This window comes from Pipistrellus hanaki (genome assembly GCF_964339955.1).
Source record: "Pipistrellus hanaki genome assembly, chromosome: 1".
In the NCBI taxonomy this organism is placed as follows: Eukaryota; Metazoa; Chordata; class Mammalia; order Chiroptera; family Vespertilionidae; genus Pipistrellus; species Pipistrellus hanaki.
In genome coordinates this window covers 153363557-153376645 of record NC_140503.1, presented here as the reverse complement: position 1 = coordinate 153376645, position 13089 = coordinate 153363557, and the positions used below count along the sequence as shown (strand labels likewise).

At 43.1% G+C, this 13089-nt stretch overlaps 1 protein-coding gene across 1 annotated transcript in view; it reads left to right on the top strand.

Annotated features, from left to right (window-relative positions):
- GRID2 (glutamate ionotropic receptor delta type subunit 2) overlaps positions 1–13089 on the top strand; it is a 1250164-nt gene that overhangs the window by 920339 nt on the left and 316736 nt on the right. The window contains exon 10 of the mRNA XM_084897107.1: positions 11291–11488. Coding sequence (XP_084753233.1) covers positions 11291–11488 — 198 coding nt within the window. The remainder of the gene's footprint in view (positions 1–11290; positions 11489–13089) is intronic.

Sequence of the window (13089 nt, the reverse complement as noted above, 5' to 3'; positions counted from 1 at the left end):
AGCCTGTCACCTTATTCTTAAAACCTTAGATCAAGCAAGCCAGAAGCAAAAATTGTGTACTTTCCACAAAGGGTATGGAGTGGGGTTAGTGAAAAAAATTGTGTGCCTGTTCTCTCCAGATCTCCTTTTAGAAAAGAGAGTATCTTTGTTCAAGAAAAATGCTTGAGACTTTGCTTGAGACTTTGGGGAGAGAACTATTTTTTACCTTCTTAGGTTTGGTTGAGTGTGGCGGGGGGGGGGGGGGGGGGGGGCAGGCTATGAATTAACTGGAAAAAGAGGAACAGGAGAAAAATCAAGGTTTATTTACAAGTCACCCAGTAATGAATATCATGCTGACTACCCAGAGATAAAGGTTTACATACCATCTCAACAAAACAGTAGTGCTGGGAGTCATTTTGGCATTTATAAGAAAGTAAGGAAGGATGTATTGTTGTGGTGGTGGTTTTGTTTTCGTTTTTGTTTTGTAATAATGGGAATGAGAAGTCTGTCTCTTTCTTGGGCTTTTCAAGAAAACTCCTTTAGGAGTAGGGTTAATGGCAGCTGTATCTTCAGGAGACTCTCTTACAATCAAATAAGGGACACTCAAATAAGATTTCAAATGTTTTTACTTTAAAGTAATGTTTATACCAAAAACTATGATCCCATTGTCATCAAAATTAGGTATTTATTAATATTAATTATAGGAAGAAAGCAAAGGAGAAGACAGGCGAAGTTGCGTTGACATAAGAAAGGTGATTGTCTATCAGTCTAACCCTGGAAAAAGGTAGTTGGCTGAGGGAGTAACGCCACTTCAAGCACACAAAATCCTGAAGGGTTAACGGATTAAATTCTTGGTTGTAATTCCCAAACAAAGAATTATCTCTCTTTTGCTTACCCCTGGCTCTCTTACTGTCTCTTGCTCCATGACCTGCACTCCCCAGTGTTCTAGCCTGCAAGGTGTCCTTAAGCAGCTTCATGGCCCATGGCTGTGCAGACCCTACACCCAATAGACTGAAGCTGGGCACAAGAGCTAAGCCAGCCAGATGGTGGACTGGAACATGTGCTTTAATATGGAGTTCAGACTCTGGGCAGTGTCTTTAATCGTAGACCTGCTAAAGACAAGATTGGACTTTTTCCATGGTATGACTGAGGAGAATAGGACCTTGGAAGGGAGCCCACTTAATTTTACATCATCAGTAAAGTTTTCCACAAAATCCCGTCCTCCCATGAGGGCCTCAGGAATTCTTTTTCCAGCGGTACCCCAAGAACTCCAATTTCACCAGTAACGGGTAGGGACACAAGGGCACCCCACCGGTAACAATCCCATCAATATGCTAGCTAAAGTTGAAGTATGATTTAGCTGAAGAATGAAGTATAAATATAGCAATACTCTAGAAATGAATGGGGATTGAGAATATAGAGTGGAGAACGAGGGAGATTGATTTTGATATCACAATGTATTAAAACACTGTGGCTCAAGCTCTTTCTCTTTTATTTACCATGCAGTTCTGTACCTCCTCCACACATCCCAGAATGCTGAGGAAGGCCATCTAAATTAATGGCTAGCATCAGATAACACTGGTTTCAAATTTCAACCTTTCTTACTACCTTGTAAGCTTAGGCATATTATCTATTATAACCCAGAATCTCAGTTGTCTCATTTGTAAAATGACAAAAATAAAACCAGAGTATTTCAAGACTAAATGAGGTGATGAATGTAAAGTGATAAGGATGATGACAGGCATATTGTAAATTTTTGTTGTTATTTTTCTCCCCACTCCCCCCTTCTTAGCCTGAAAAAATGCTCTGGGGGGAAAAAAATAAACACCATTCTTTGTCCCGGAATCTCTTTTATTCTACTATTTTTTTTCTCTCATTCAAGTGTCTCAGATTTCAGTTCTGTCTTCCCTTCATTATTTATCTTTTGTCTTCAAACCACTGGCTTCAATGGATTTCTATTTTCACTTTGCCAAAGAAACTGCTTTTCAAAAGGTCTTCATGATCTCCCATTTAAATGAAATGGATTCCTTTAGGCCTTATCTCTCTGGACTTCTCACTGCACTGGAATCCACCACAACTTACTTTTTAAATAAATTTATAATTTTTAAATTTTCAGTTGACATTCAGTATTATATTAGTTTCAAGTGTAAAGCATAGTTACTCCTTCTTGAAATCCTGTTTTCTCTTGCATCTTCTTCCAACAGTTTCTTCCTCTGATTCTCTTCTGCCCTCTATTCCTTCTGCCTCCTTCACTGGAGTCTCCTTTTCCAGAATTTCATCCTGACTCTTTCTATACTTTACCCCTGAGTAACTGCATTTACTTTCATGAAAATTATAAATAAATTTTTATTTTCATCCTCCCTCATGCTTCACTCATGACAACTAACAAATGTTGAAACAAGTATTTAACCATTCAACCAGTAGCTATAACACACACTGACCACCAGGGGCAGACGCTCAATGCATAGGCATGGAAACATGAAACAGATTGATGAATCTCAGAGGGAAGCGGGAAGGGGAAAGGGTTGGAAAAAATTAACCAAAGATTTTTATATGCATACTCTATAGAGGCCCAGTGCACAAATCCATGCATCAGTGGGGTCCCTTAGCCTGGCCTGTGGGGATTGGTCCAAAACCAGCAGTCTGACATCCCCTGAGAGGTCCAGATTGCTAGGGAGCATAGAATCCTCTAGTTATATAAAACAGGATATTATAAAAATTAAGTTATGAAATTTTTATTGAAATCTTTTTTACATACTGTTATCGTGGCTGGGCTTCAAAAATATTTGTTATGGGCTGCACTCAGCCCATGGGCTGTGAGTTTGACATGCTTGGTCTAGAATGATAGAGATGTCTGTTTTTTCTTTCCTTTGTTCACTCCCGTATTCTTAGTATGTGCCTGACAATAACACTTTTGAATGACTTAATAAATATCTGAAGTTCTGCTACTTTTCTATAAGGAATATTATTTTGGATAGAAATACCACTAGTCCTAAATATTTCAAGTTTAATTTTATATGGCTTTTTATTATATTCTAATATTTAGTTAGCTTTAGTTTAAATTAAACATTTTTATATCCTAACAAAAAATAAGTCTTATAAGCCAACACTGACATTTATTATTGTTCTTGACAGTACTGTAACAGGAATATGACTGCATAAACCAGAGGGTCTGTAAATTTCACATCATCATTCTGAAGTCAAGTGTTGCCATGTTCTTCAATTAAATAGTTTGTAGACTTCTGACATTTAGTACAGTCAATCACTTCTTACAGCTATAATACGCTCTATCTTAAAGCATATTCTTGATAGTTTTTCTTGAGATATATGCCCTTACAAAATACTCCATGTCTACAATACTTATGGAATAGGATTGACTCTTACATGTGGCTATGCACTCGTAAGGCTCATTTAGGTGTTAAATTTAGCGAAGTAATGAAGACTTGGACTAAACAAACAAAAAATATTATCCAACATTCATATTCAGAAAGCTGAGAGTCTGGTATTTCTATGTTTATAAATGGTAGTTCATTGCATATCCCTGTGACTTGCTTTTCTTCTCTCCATGCAACTCAGATATTCTTTTCCTTTACAACAACTTGACCCTTTATTTCTCTCCAGATTTTTCTCATTTGTTTTTCTATCTTGTTGCCTTTATTATTTTTAATTGTTTTTCTATCTTGTTGCCTTTATTATTTTTAATAAAAAATTTATACTTTTCACCTTCTTTTAATTTGTAGAATTTATAATATTTATATGTGGTCTTTAAAAAGTAACAAGTTTTGAGGAGGATCCAAGATGGCTGCTCGGGTATACACCTAGCCGCAGCAGCTCACAACAATTTCAAGGGAATACAACTAAAATGTAGAGTGGACATTGCCCAGAGCTACAGGTAGTCGACTGACTGAAAACTCTACAATAGGAAGGAGGGAGAAAACCAGAAGGAAAATCAGAGGAGCTGAAAAAAAGCCTAAGGTACGGAGACATGCTGCGCGCTCGCACGCACGCGCGCGCGGAGAGATCGCAGCCGGAGAGGAGGAGAGGGCTGGGTGCTGCCTGGCGTTCCCTAGCAGGAAGGAAATAGAACCCCCAGCCTGGGCTGAACCCCCGAACCGGCAGCGCTGAGCCCCAAGTTATGTGCCAGACCCTGGGGACCCAGGCTCCGGCAGGGGGAGACAATCCCGGGGGACGGCGAAATGCGGGGCCCCCGGAGTCGCGCGCACATGGCGCGCAGAGGACTGAATGTTGACTCTGATGCTGGATTACCCTAGCCGGAAGAAACAAAGCCTCTGGCGGCAGCTCTGAGCCTCAGTCCAGACCTCCACGAACTCCAGGTCTGGGCCAGTCCCTGGGGACCCAGGCTCGGGCAGGGGGAGACGGAGCTGTGAGGTGGAGTCCTGGGAGCACAGCGAAAGGCCGAGCCCCCGGAGTCGCGCACACTGTGCGCAGAGGACAGTCTGTTGACTCTGATCCTGGACTCCCCTAGTGGGAGGAAGAAAGAAAGCTCCAGACTGGAGGAACGCCACGAGGAGCAGGAGCCACTGCCGGACACCGGCCAGCCGGGCGCCAGCAAGGAGCCGGGTGACGGGGCCCCCAGTGGGGGGGGTGCCCCTGAGCCTTCGACTGCTGAGCGCTGGCAACGGAGCCAAGGCCGGGGGCTGCTTCCTGGGCGGCGCCGACCCCGGCAACAGACTGGAGCAGCGCGGGAGCCCGCGGAGAACAAAGGGGTGCCACAGGCCAACCTGCTGAGCTCCCAGGACAAGGAGGAAGAAACCAAAGAAGTTCTCAATGTGAAGAAATCAAGTGAGAGCAAATGATAGTAAAATTACTTAAGAAAGAATACAAAGAAGATCTTGAAAAATCAAAGACTACGTCAGAACTCAACGCACCAGCCAACATTGCAACATAAATGCGTTTTGGTTTTTTTTTAAAAAAAGAAAAAAAAAAAGAGAAAAAAGGGACAGAATGTTGGAACAGCGGCGACCAGGCCTAGAGTGGCCAGGCACAAGGCAGTGGCAGCTGGGCCCGGAGCAGCAGTGGCCAGGCCCCAGAGCAGCAGCAGCCAGAACAAGAGCATCAATGGCCAGCACTGGAGCAGCCAGACCTGGGGCAGTGGCAGCCAGGCCTGAGGCAGAGGCGGCCAAGCCCAGGGTGGCCATTCCAGGAACACCCAGACACGGAGTGGCTGGGCCCGGAGAAGCCCGGCCCAGAGCAGCCGGGTTGGGAGCAGCTAGGCCCAGAACAGCAGTAGCCAAGCACGGAGCATCCAGGCTGGGAGCGGCCAGGCTCGGAGCAGCCGGGTCGGGTGCGGCCAGGCCCGGAGCAGCGGTGGCCAGGCTGGGAGCGGCCAGGCCCGGAGCAGCAGCTGCCAGGCTGGGAGCAGCCAGGTCCGGAGCAGCTGGGTCTGGTGTGGCCAGGCCCGGAGCAGCGGCTGCCAGGCTGGGAGCGGCCAGGCCCAGAGCAACAGCTGCCAGGCTGGGAGCGGCCAGGCCCGGAGCAGCCGGGTCTGGTGCGGCCAGGCCCGGAGCAGCGACTGCCAGGCTGGGAGCGGCCAGGCCCGGAGCAGCCGGGTCTGGTGCGGCCAGGCCAGGAGCAGCGGCTGCCAGGCTGGGAGCGGCCAGGCCCGGAGCAGCAGCTGCCAGGCTGGGAGCAGCCAGGCCCGGAGCAGCCGGGTCTGGTGCGGCCAGGCCCGGAGCAGCGGCTGCCAGGCTGGGAGCGGCCAGGCCCAGAGCAGCCGGGTCTGGTGCGGCCAGGCCCGGAGCAGCGGCTGCCAGGCTGGGAGCGGCCAGGCCCGGAGCAGCTGGGTCTGGTGCGGCCAGGCCAGGAGCAGCGGCTGCCAGGCTGGGAGCGGCCAGATCCGGAGCAGCAGCTGCCAGGCTGGGAGCGGCCAGGCCCGGAGCAGCCGGGTCTGGTGCGGCCAGGCCCGGAGCAGCGACTGCCAGGCTGGGAGCGGCCAGGCCCGGAGCAGCCGGGTCTGGTGCGGCCAGGCCCGGAGCAGCGGCTGCCAGGCTGGGAGCGGCCAGGCCCGGAGCAGCCGGGTCTGGTGCGGCCAGGCCCGGAGCAGCGGCTGCCAGGCTGGGAGCGGCCAGGCCCGGAGCAGCCGGGTCTGGTGCGGCCAGGCCCGGAGCAGCGGCTGCCAGGCTGGGAGCGGCCAGGCCCGGAGCAGCCGGGTCTGGTGCGGCCAGGCCAGGAGCAGCGGCTGCCAGGCTGGGAGCGGCCAGGCCCGGAGCAGCCGGGTCTGGTGCGGCCAGGCCCGGAGCAGCGGCTGCCAGGCTAGGAGCGGCCAGGCCCGGAGCAGCAGCTGTCAGGCTGGGAGCGGCCAGGCCCGGAGCGGCCGGGACCGGAGCAACCGGTCCCAGAGCAGCCGGGTCGGGTGCGGCCAGGCCTGTAGCAGCAACAGCCAAGTCCAGAGCAACTAGGTCGGGAGCGGCAGTGACCAGACCTGGAGCAGCTGGTTGTGGAACGAACCAGAGCAACAGAGGCCAGGCCCGGAGCAGCCAGGCCCGAAACAGCTCGCTCCTCGCCTGTACCTGCCCACAGCTGCCTCTCAGACATGGCTGGAAACTTTTGCGGGAACTTGAGGGTCTGCTGAATCAAGTGATGAAGGCTTAGATCTGGATGTGTTGAGTTAGTATAGCGCTGGGGTGCTGATCTGTGAGTGCCTTGGGTGGGGCCTGGATGAGGCTGGTTGACCTATTTGGAAATGTCTTTTGTGTGAAGTGTATCATTGGGCATGTGGAGGTATTATTGATATGAGAAAATGCTAAGTAACAGATTTACTATCTGAAAAGGGATTTACTATCGGGGAAAGGGAGGGAGGAAGAGACTGAACATAAACTGTGCACCTATGGATGAGGACAATGGGGGATGGGGAGGGGGCAGAGGGTGGGGTGGGAACCTGGTGGAGGGGGGAAGAAAAGAGGAACCTTTGTAATAATATGAACAATAAAGATTGATTTAAAAAAATAAATAAATAAATAAATAAATAAAAGAAAGCATCTGTTCCTCCAGTTACAACAGAAAATAATAAAGAGATGACTTCAATAAAAAAAATAAATAAATAAATAAATAAATAAATAAATAAAAAGTAACAAGTTTTTTTCAGGGAATGGTGATTATTAATTCACATGCATCGAAATGGAATGTATCATCTCTAAGCAAAATATAAGTTCACATACTCTGCATAAAGACAACTATTGTTTGCGTCACTCAGGAACATGTTTTATGGGAGGGAAATTTTTAAATAGGCTATTCAGAAATATTCTCATTCTTTTTAAATGTCTTTTGAGTTGTGTGTATGAATAGAATTGTAAGGAATTTCCAGTGATTCATTCCTGGTTTTAGCTATCTGGCATTCTGTGAAACCATGCATGTTAAAACCTCTTAACATCTCTCAGCAAATCTTTTGCACTACAGTTTGTCTCCTATACCTATCAAAAACTTCAGGTGCTTTTTTCAAGATCTCTCACTAACAAGTAATCTCTATATATAAAAGTCTAATATGCAGAGTGTCCCCTCAAGAGTTTGACCAGGAGACCAGGCATTTGATCGCTCGGTATGACGTGTGCTGAATACCGAATACCAGAGGGTGGCATGGGATAAAGGATGACCCTGGTTGGCAGCTGGCAGCCTCTTCGGACCCTACCCATGCATGAATTTTGTGCATTGGGCCTCTAGTATTACACGGTTATTAAAATATGAGAACTAACTACAAAATCTGAAAGTTGCAAATGGTGTTGTAAATCACTAAGCAATTAGCATGAGATTTTTTAAATGACTGAGTACAAATTCTGAATTATGAAGTTATTATCTAATAACCCAACAAGTGATGTGAATAAATCTATGATAATATGAAAATTATCAACCACTGAAACACTCTTTTCTACAAGCAGGTCTATGGATCCTCGTGCTAATGCACTTAGATTGATAAACTACAAGCAGTCTGTGAAAGCTTCATTTATTCCAGTTGCTGAGGATTGTGCTTAGAGAATTTGTCACCCAAATTGAAGTATACCACTTGTTTTCATTTAATAGCAGGCAGGTTTTCACCAGCTTAGATTCATTCTTCTTATTATCCTTTGAAATTAATTATCAGAAAATTAATTTTATTATTTTCTTTTATTATTTTCTTTTTTCTCTTTGTCCCTATAATGGAAGACACAAAGCCATCTACATACACTTTGAAAATATGTCAAATATAATCTCCTGTCAACTGTGTGGTTGTAAAGACCTCCTAGTCCTTGATTCTGCTGCAATTCATTATGTACTCAGCTCTCAAAATTACTTTCTAATTATGCTATTTCCCTTTCATAGTGCTCCAGTTCCCTGCCATGTAGAGCAGAAATTTTCATGACTTCAATGCCCTCCATTATCCTCATCCAGTTAGGATCATTTTTTGTTGTTGTTGTTTATATCCTATATAATAAAAGCCCAGCAACCAAATAGCAGAATGACCACAATGATTGGTCAACCAGTCACTATGATGAACACTGACCACCAGGGGGCAGACACTCAATGCAGGAGCTTCCCCTGGTGGTCAGTGTGCTACCACTGTGGGATGAGCAGCTGCTCCTGCTGTGAACTGGGGCTGCAATTGTCACTTCCTCTCCCCAGGCTCCTCCTTCACTGCCCGCAGGCCGCACAATAGGGTCCCCAGGCTCGCAGAGCTGACCTCAGAGGCAGGAAGGTGGGTTCATGGCTGCTGCAGAACTGGGGCCTACGCTGCCACCTCTCAGTGCTATTGTTCCTGGGCCCAGCCCTGACCAGGTCCCTTGGAGAGGCAAGTGCTCTGGCTCCACAGAAGATGCTGGACTAGGGAGCAGCCACTCAGAGGGCGGGTCCACAGCCACTCAGCTGACCAGAATGAGCAGTGCTACCACAGCAGACTGATCCCCGCAGGCCACACCCCCCCCCCGAGCAGTGCACAAATCCCATGCACCAGGCCTCTAGTTGCAATATAACAGCCATACAGGGGAAAAAAAAGATTAAACCATTTATCAATGTTTAATAAGTAAAGTCCACCTAATCACTGTCCAGAATAAAAAATATAATATTGTCATTACCATGGTAGCTATGTTTCCTTGTGTATGTTTCTCTCCATATCCTGAATTATCAGACTGCTTCTCTTTCTGCTTCTTATCTCTTCACTCTTTCTTTGGGATTTTCTATTTGTTTATTCCCTTGTACCCAAGGTTTTAACTCTGAACTCTAACAGGTTACTAATTCTTTCTCCAGCTATTTCTATTCTGCTGATAAATTCAGTCATTAAGTTGTTAACTTTTATCATGATCTTTTCTAATTCTTAAATTTCTATTTAGTTCTTTTTAAATTCTGCAGCGACACATCCTATAGTCTAATTTTCTGTCAATTAAAAAAATCCTCTTTAAACATAATAAGCATGTTTATAATATGCATCTGAAAATTTAGTGTCTGAGTTCTCAAACATCTATTTCTGTTGGATGTTATTTCTCCTAGTTCTCTATATGAAATGTAATCATGTATGATACCTTGGTCTTTTGATTTGAACATTGTTCAAACAACTATTTGAAGCAGGGGTGGGGAATGTCTGGCCCAAGGGCCTTATAAGGCCCACAAAATCACTTGGTCTGGCCCTGCCATGGCATTAGAGGTGAGTTAATAAAAAGTTTGACCACATATAGCAGGCTAATTTTTAAGTTGATAATTTTCTAGGGCCCACAAATGGTGAGGTAAATATTCAAATGGCCCTTGGAAGAAAAAAGGTTCCCTATCCCTGAAATTTTAAAGTAATAAAGTGTGATCTAAAATGAAGATACTTTCTCCCATAGAGGATTGTATTTTATTTTCTGTCATGCATCTGGAGTCTCTACAAGTCTCATGTCAACTTAAATTGCATTAAAATTTGAGACAAATTATGTTATCCTTATCCTAGATTTTAATTCATAGGTTGAAAAATTCGAGGTCACAGGAGATAAAGTTGAAGTAAGTAATTATGATGCCTTCCTCTTCCGTAACGTGTTGTGTAACCTTGAGTTGAAACTTTTGTTTCTAATTTTTCTTATCTGTTAAAATAGTACAAAGTGGATACTCCCAAAATGGTGATTTTCTTTTTCTTTTAGAGTCTATTTTCTTTCCCTGGTGTTTTGTTTGTCCCAGTTATGTTGTACATTGCTTTTGTTTTGCTTTGTATTTTTTGACTACATGACTTTTCCCAATACTGCGTTAAAATTATTTTGAAAGTGGTACTCATGAGTTTTTACCATATCTCTCACTATATTGAGTAGCTTCTCAATGCATGTTAAACAGATGAGTCAATGAATGAATAAACATTGAAAATAGGTGCACAGATAAAAATGATTAAACCAAGCTTGGTATTGTTGCCTTAGAAAAGGAACAAATTTCTATTCTATTACAGGTTCCAAAGCTTCACTGACAGTTATTTAAGAGTATAGCACATACAATTATGTATACTACATAATACTTGATAATGATAATAAATAACTATGTTACTTGTTTATGCACTTACTACAATATACTTATTATTTTATAGTGTACTCCATATACTTACATAAAATATGTTTTCTGTAAGAGTATGCCACATTATAACTGCAGCAGCCTCATACATTTTGTATTTACCAAGTGTGTTGATTGTATCATTTTTTCCTGTGCTTGATTTAATTTTGTGTTGTTTTGTACAGTAACATACTATAGAGGCTTGTACCAGATAGCCTAGGTCAGTGGTCGGCAAACCACGGCTCACGAGCCACATGCGGCTCTTGGATCCCTTGAGTATGCTTCTTCCACAAAATACCAAGTGCGGGCATGCATGTACAATGCGATTGAAACTTCATGGCCAATGCACAGATGTCAGTTTTTGGCCTGGACGAGTCTATTTTGAAGAAGTGGCATTAGAACACTCCAGGGGCCAAAGAGCTGCATGTGGCTCGTGAGCCCACGCTTTACTGCCCACTGGCCAAGGTATACAATAGGCTATAGCATCTAGGTTTGTGCAGGTATAGTTTATGATGTTTGAACGATGACAATATTGGTCAAGGGCATATGTCTCAGAACATATGTCTGTCATTAAGTGGTATGTCTATAATTAAATGAGAGCTGACAAGAAATTGGGTAATGTAATTAAACATTGTTTAGTAATATGCTACATTAACAACACACAACTTATATTAACAGCACACAGTTATATTTCTAAGTTAATTATCTCAAAGTGCAAAAGCAATTTTTAGACTATAAGCATAACTCTTAGAAGAATTAATGTTTGCTTTTTAAGGAGCAATGTAGATTGACATCATGGATATCTCTTATTTCCCTGCAGGAAGAACCTTTTGTAATGGTCTCTGAAAATGTCCTGGGTAAGCCCAAGAAATACCAGGGCTTCTCCATTGATGTTTTGGATGCCTTATCTAACTACCTTGGATTTAACTATGATATTTATGTTGCACCGGATCATAAATATGGAAGCCCACAGGAAGATGGGACATGGAATGGCTTGGTAGGAGAACTAGTCTTCAAGGTAAGCATTTACTTTGTTATTTATTTGCGATGTATCTAAAGGTTGAACTATAACCCCCCGGAAACTAATTTAATATAAAATAAATGCAAAGCAAAGTATTAAGTGGTGGTGTTGAATGCCAAAATCTTAGCCAATACTATTTTATGATATTTGTTGAAAGAAAAATGAATGACAAAATAAAGTTAGATTGTAGAGTATTTCCTCCTAGAGGCCTGGTGCACAAATTTGTGCATAGGTGGGGTCCCTCATCTTACTGTGATTGAGGACTATTGGAAGGCTGGCCAGCCAGCAGGAGAAATCCCAGGAGGTTGACTGACCAGTTGGGGGGCCTGCCAGTAAAGGGGAGAGACTGCAGGAGGTTGGCTAGTCAGGGGGAGGGGTTGAGGCAGATTGACTGTGGGGACACACTGACCACCAGAGGGCAACTCCTGCATTGAGCATCTGCCCCTTGATGGTCTGTGCATGTCATAGTGACTGGTCAACTGGTCGTTCTAGTCATTCTAGTTGTTTAGTCATAATGGTTGCTTAGGCTTTTATATATATAGATGATAGAAATGTATCTAGAACAAAGACTTTGCCAAATATATACTTCAAACATTTTGTCAGTATATGGTACATGATGAAGTCACAATTCAATATACAAATATAATTCATGTCATTGTTTTCTTTTAAAAACACAGTGTTATTTGTAAAAAGTAGATAAAATCCTGATCACTTAAGAACTAATCATTTTTACTTTTAGGATATAAATATATAAATAAGGTAAATCTATTTTTACTGATATTTTTGTCCTTGGCCTTTCAATTATTAGAGAGGTGTTTAAATTTCTGTATTTCTATTTTTAAATATTTTAAAAGTTTCTTTATTTTTAAAATTATACAGATATACTCTTTTTCACCCCCACGTCCCCTTACCCCAGGCCTCTACCACACTATTGTCTATGTCCATGGATATAAATTCTTTGGTTAATCACCAACACTACCACCCCCCACCTGCCTTCCTTATATGATTCATCAGTCTGTTCCTTGTTTTTCTCTGATTGGCTTATTTCACTTAGCATAATACTCTCCAGGTCCCTACATGTTGTCTCAAAGGATAAATGTAAGTTATGAAACCATAAAAATCCTGGAAGAAAACATAAACTTATCTGTCTTAATCTATATTTCTGTAGGTTTGTTTTATTTTTTAAGTTATTTTATTAATTCATAAACATTTATTTTCATAATGTCTGCCTGGTAAATTGTTAAATAGTTAGGTTTAGGTCTATGATTTACTATTTGATTTATATGTGTCATATTTTTTTCCTATGTTCCTTCTTTTCTTTCTTTCCTTTGGGCTAATTGAATGTTCTTAGTGTTTGATTTTATTTTCTCTTGACATTTTAGCTATATTTCTTTGTAGTTTTATTTGTCTGTGGTTAAACCATAATATGCATTCTTAACTTGTCACATTCTATCTAGATATATTTACCACTTCAGATTTAAAAAGTAATAAATTTACAGCAATGTAATTCAATTTACATCCACCTTATCCTTTGTGCTATTGCTGCCATATATTTATATTTTATGAACTCCACAGTAAAATGCCATAGTCTTTTATTT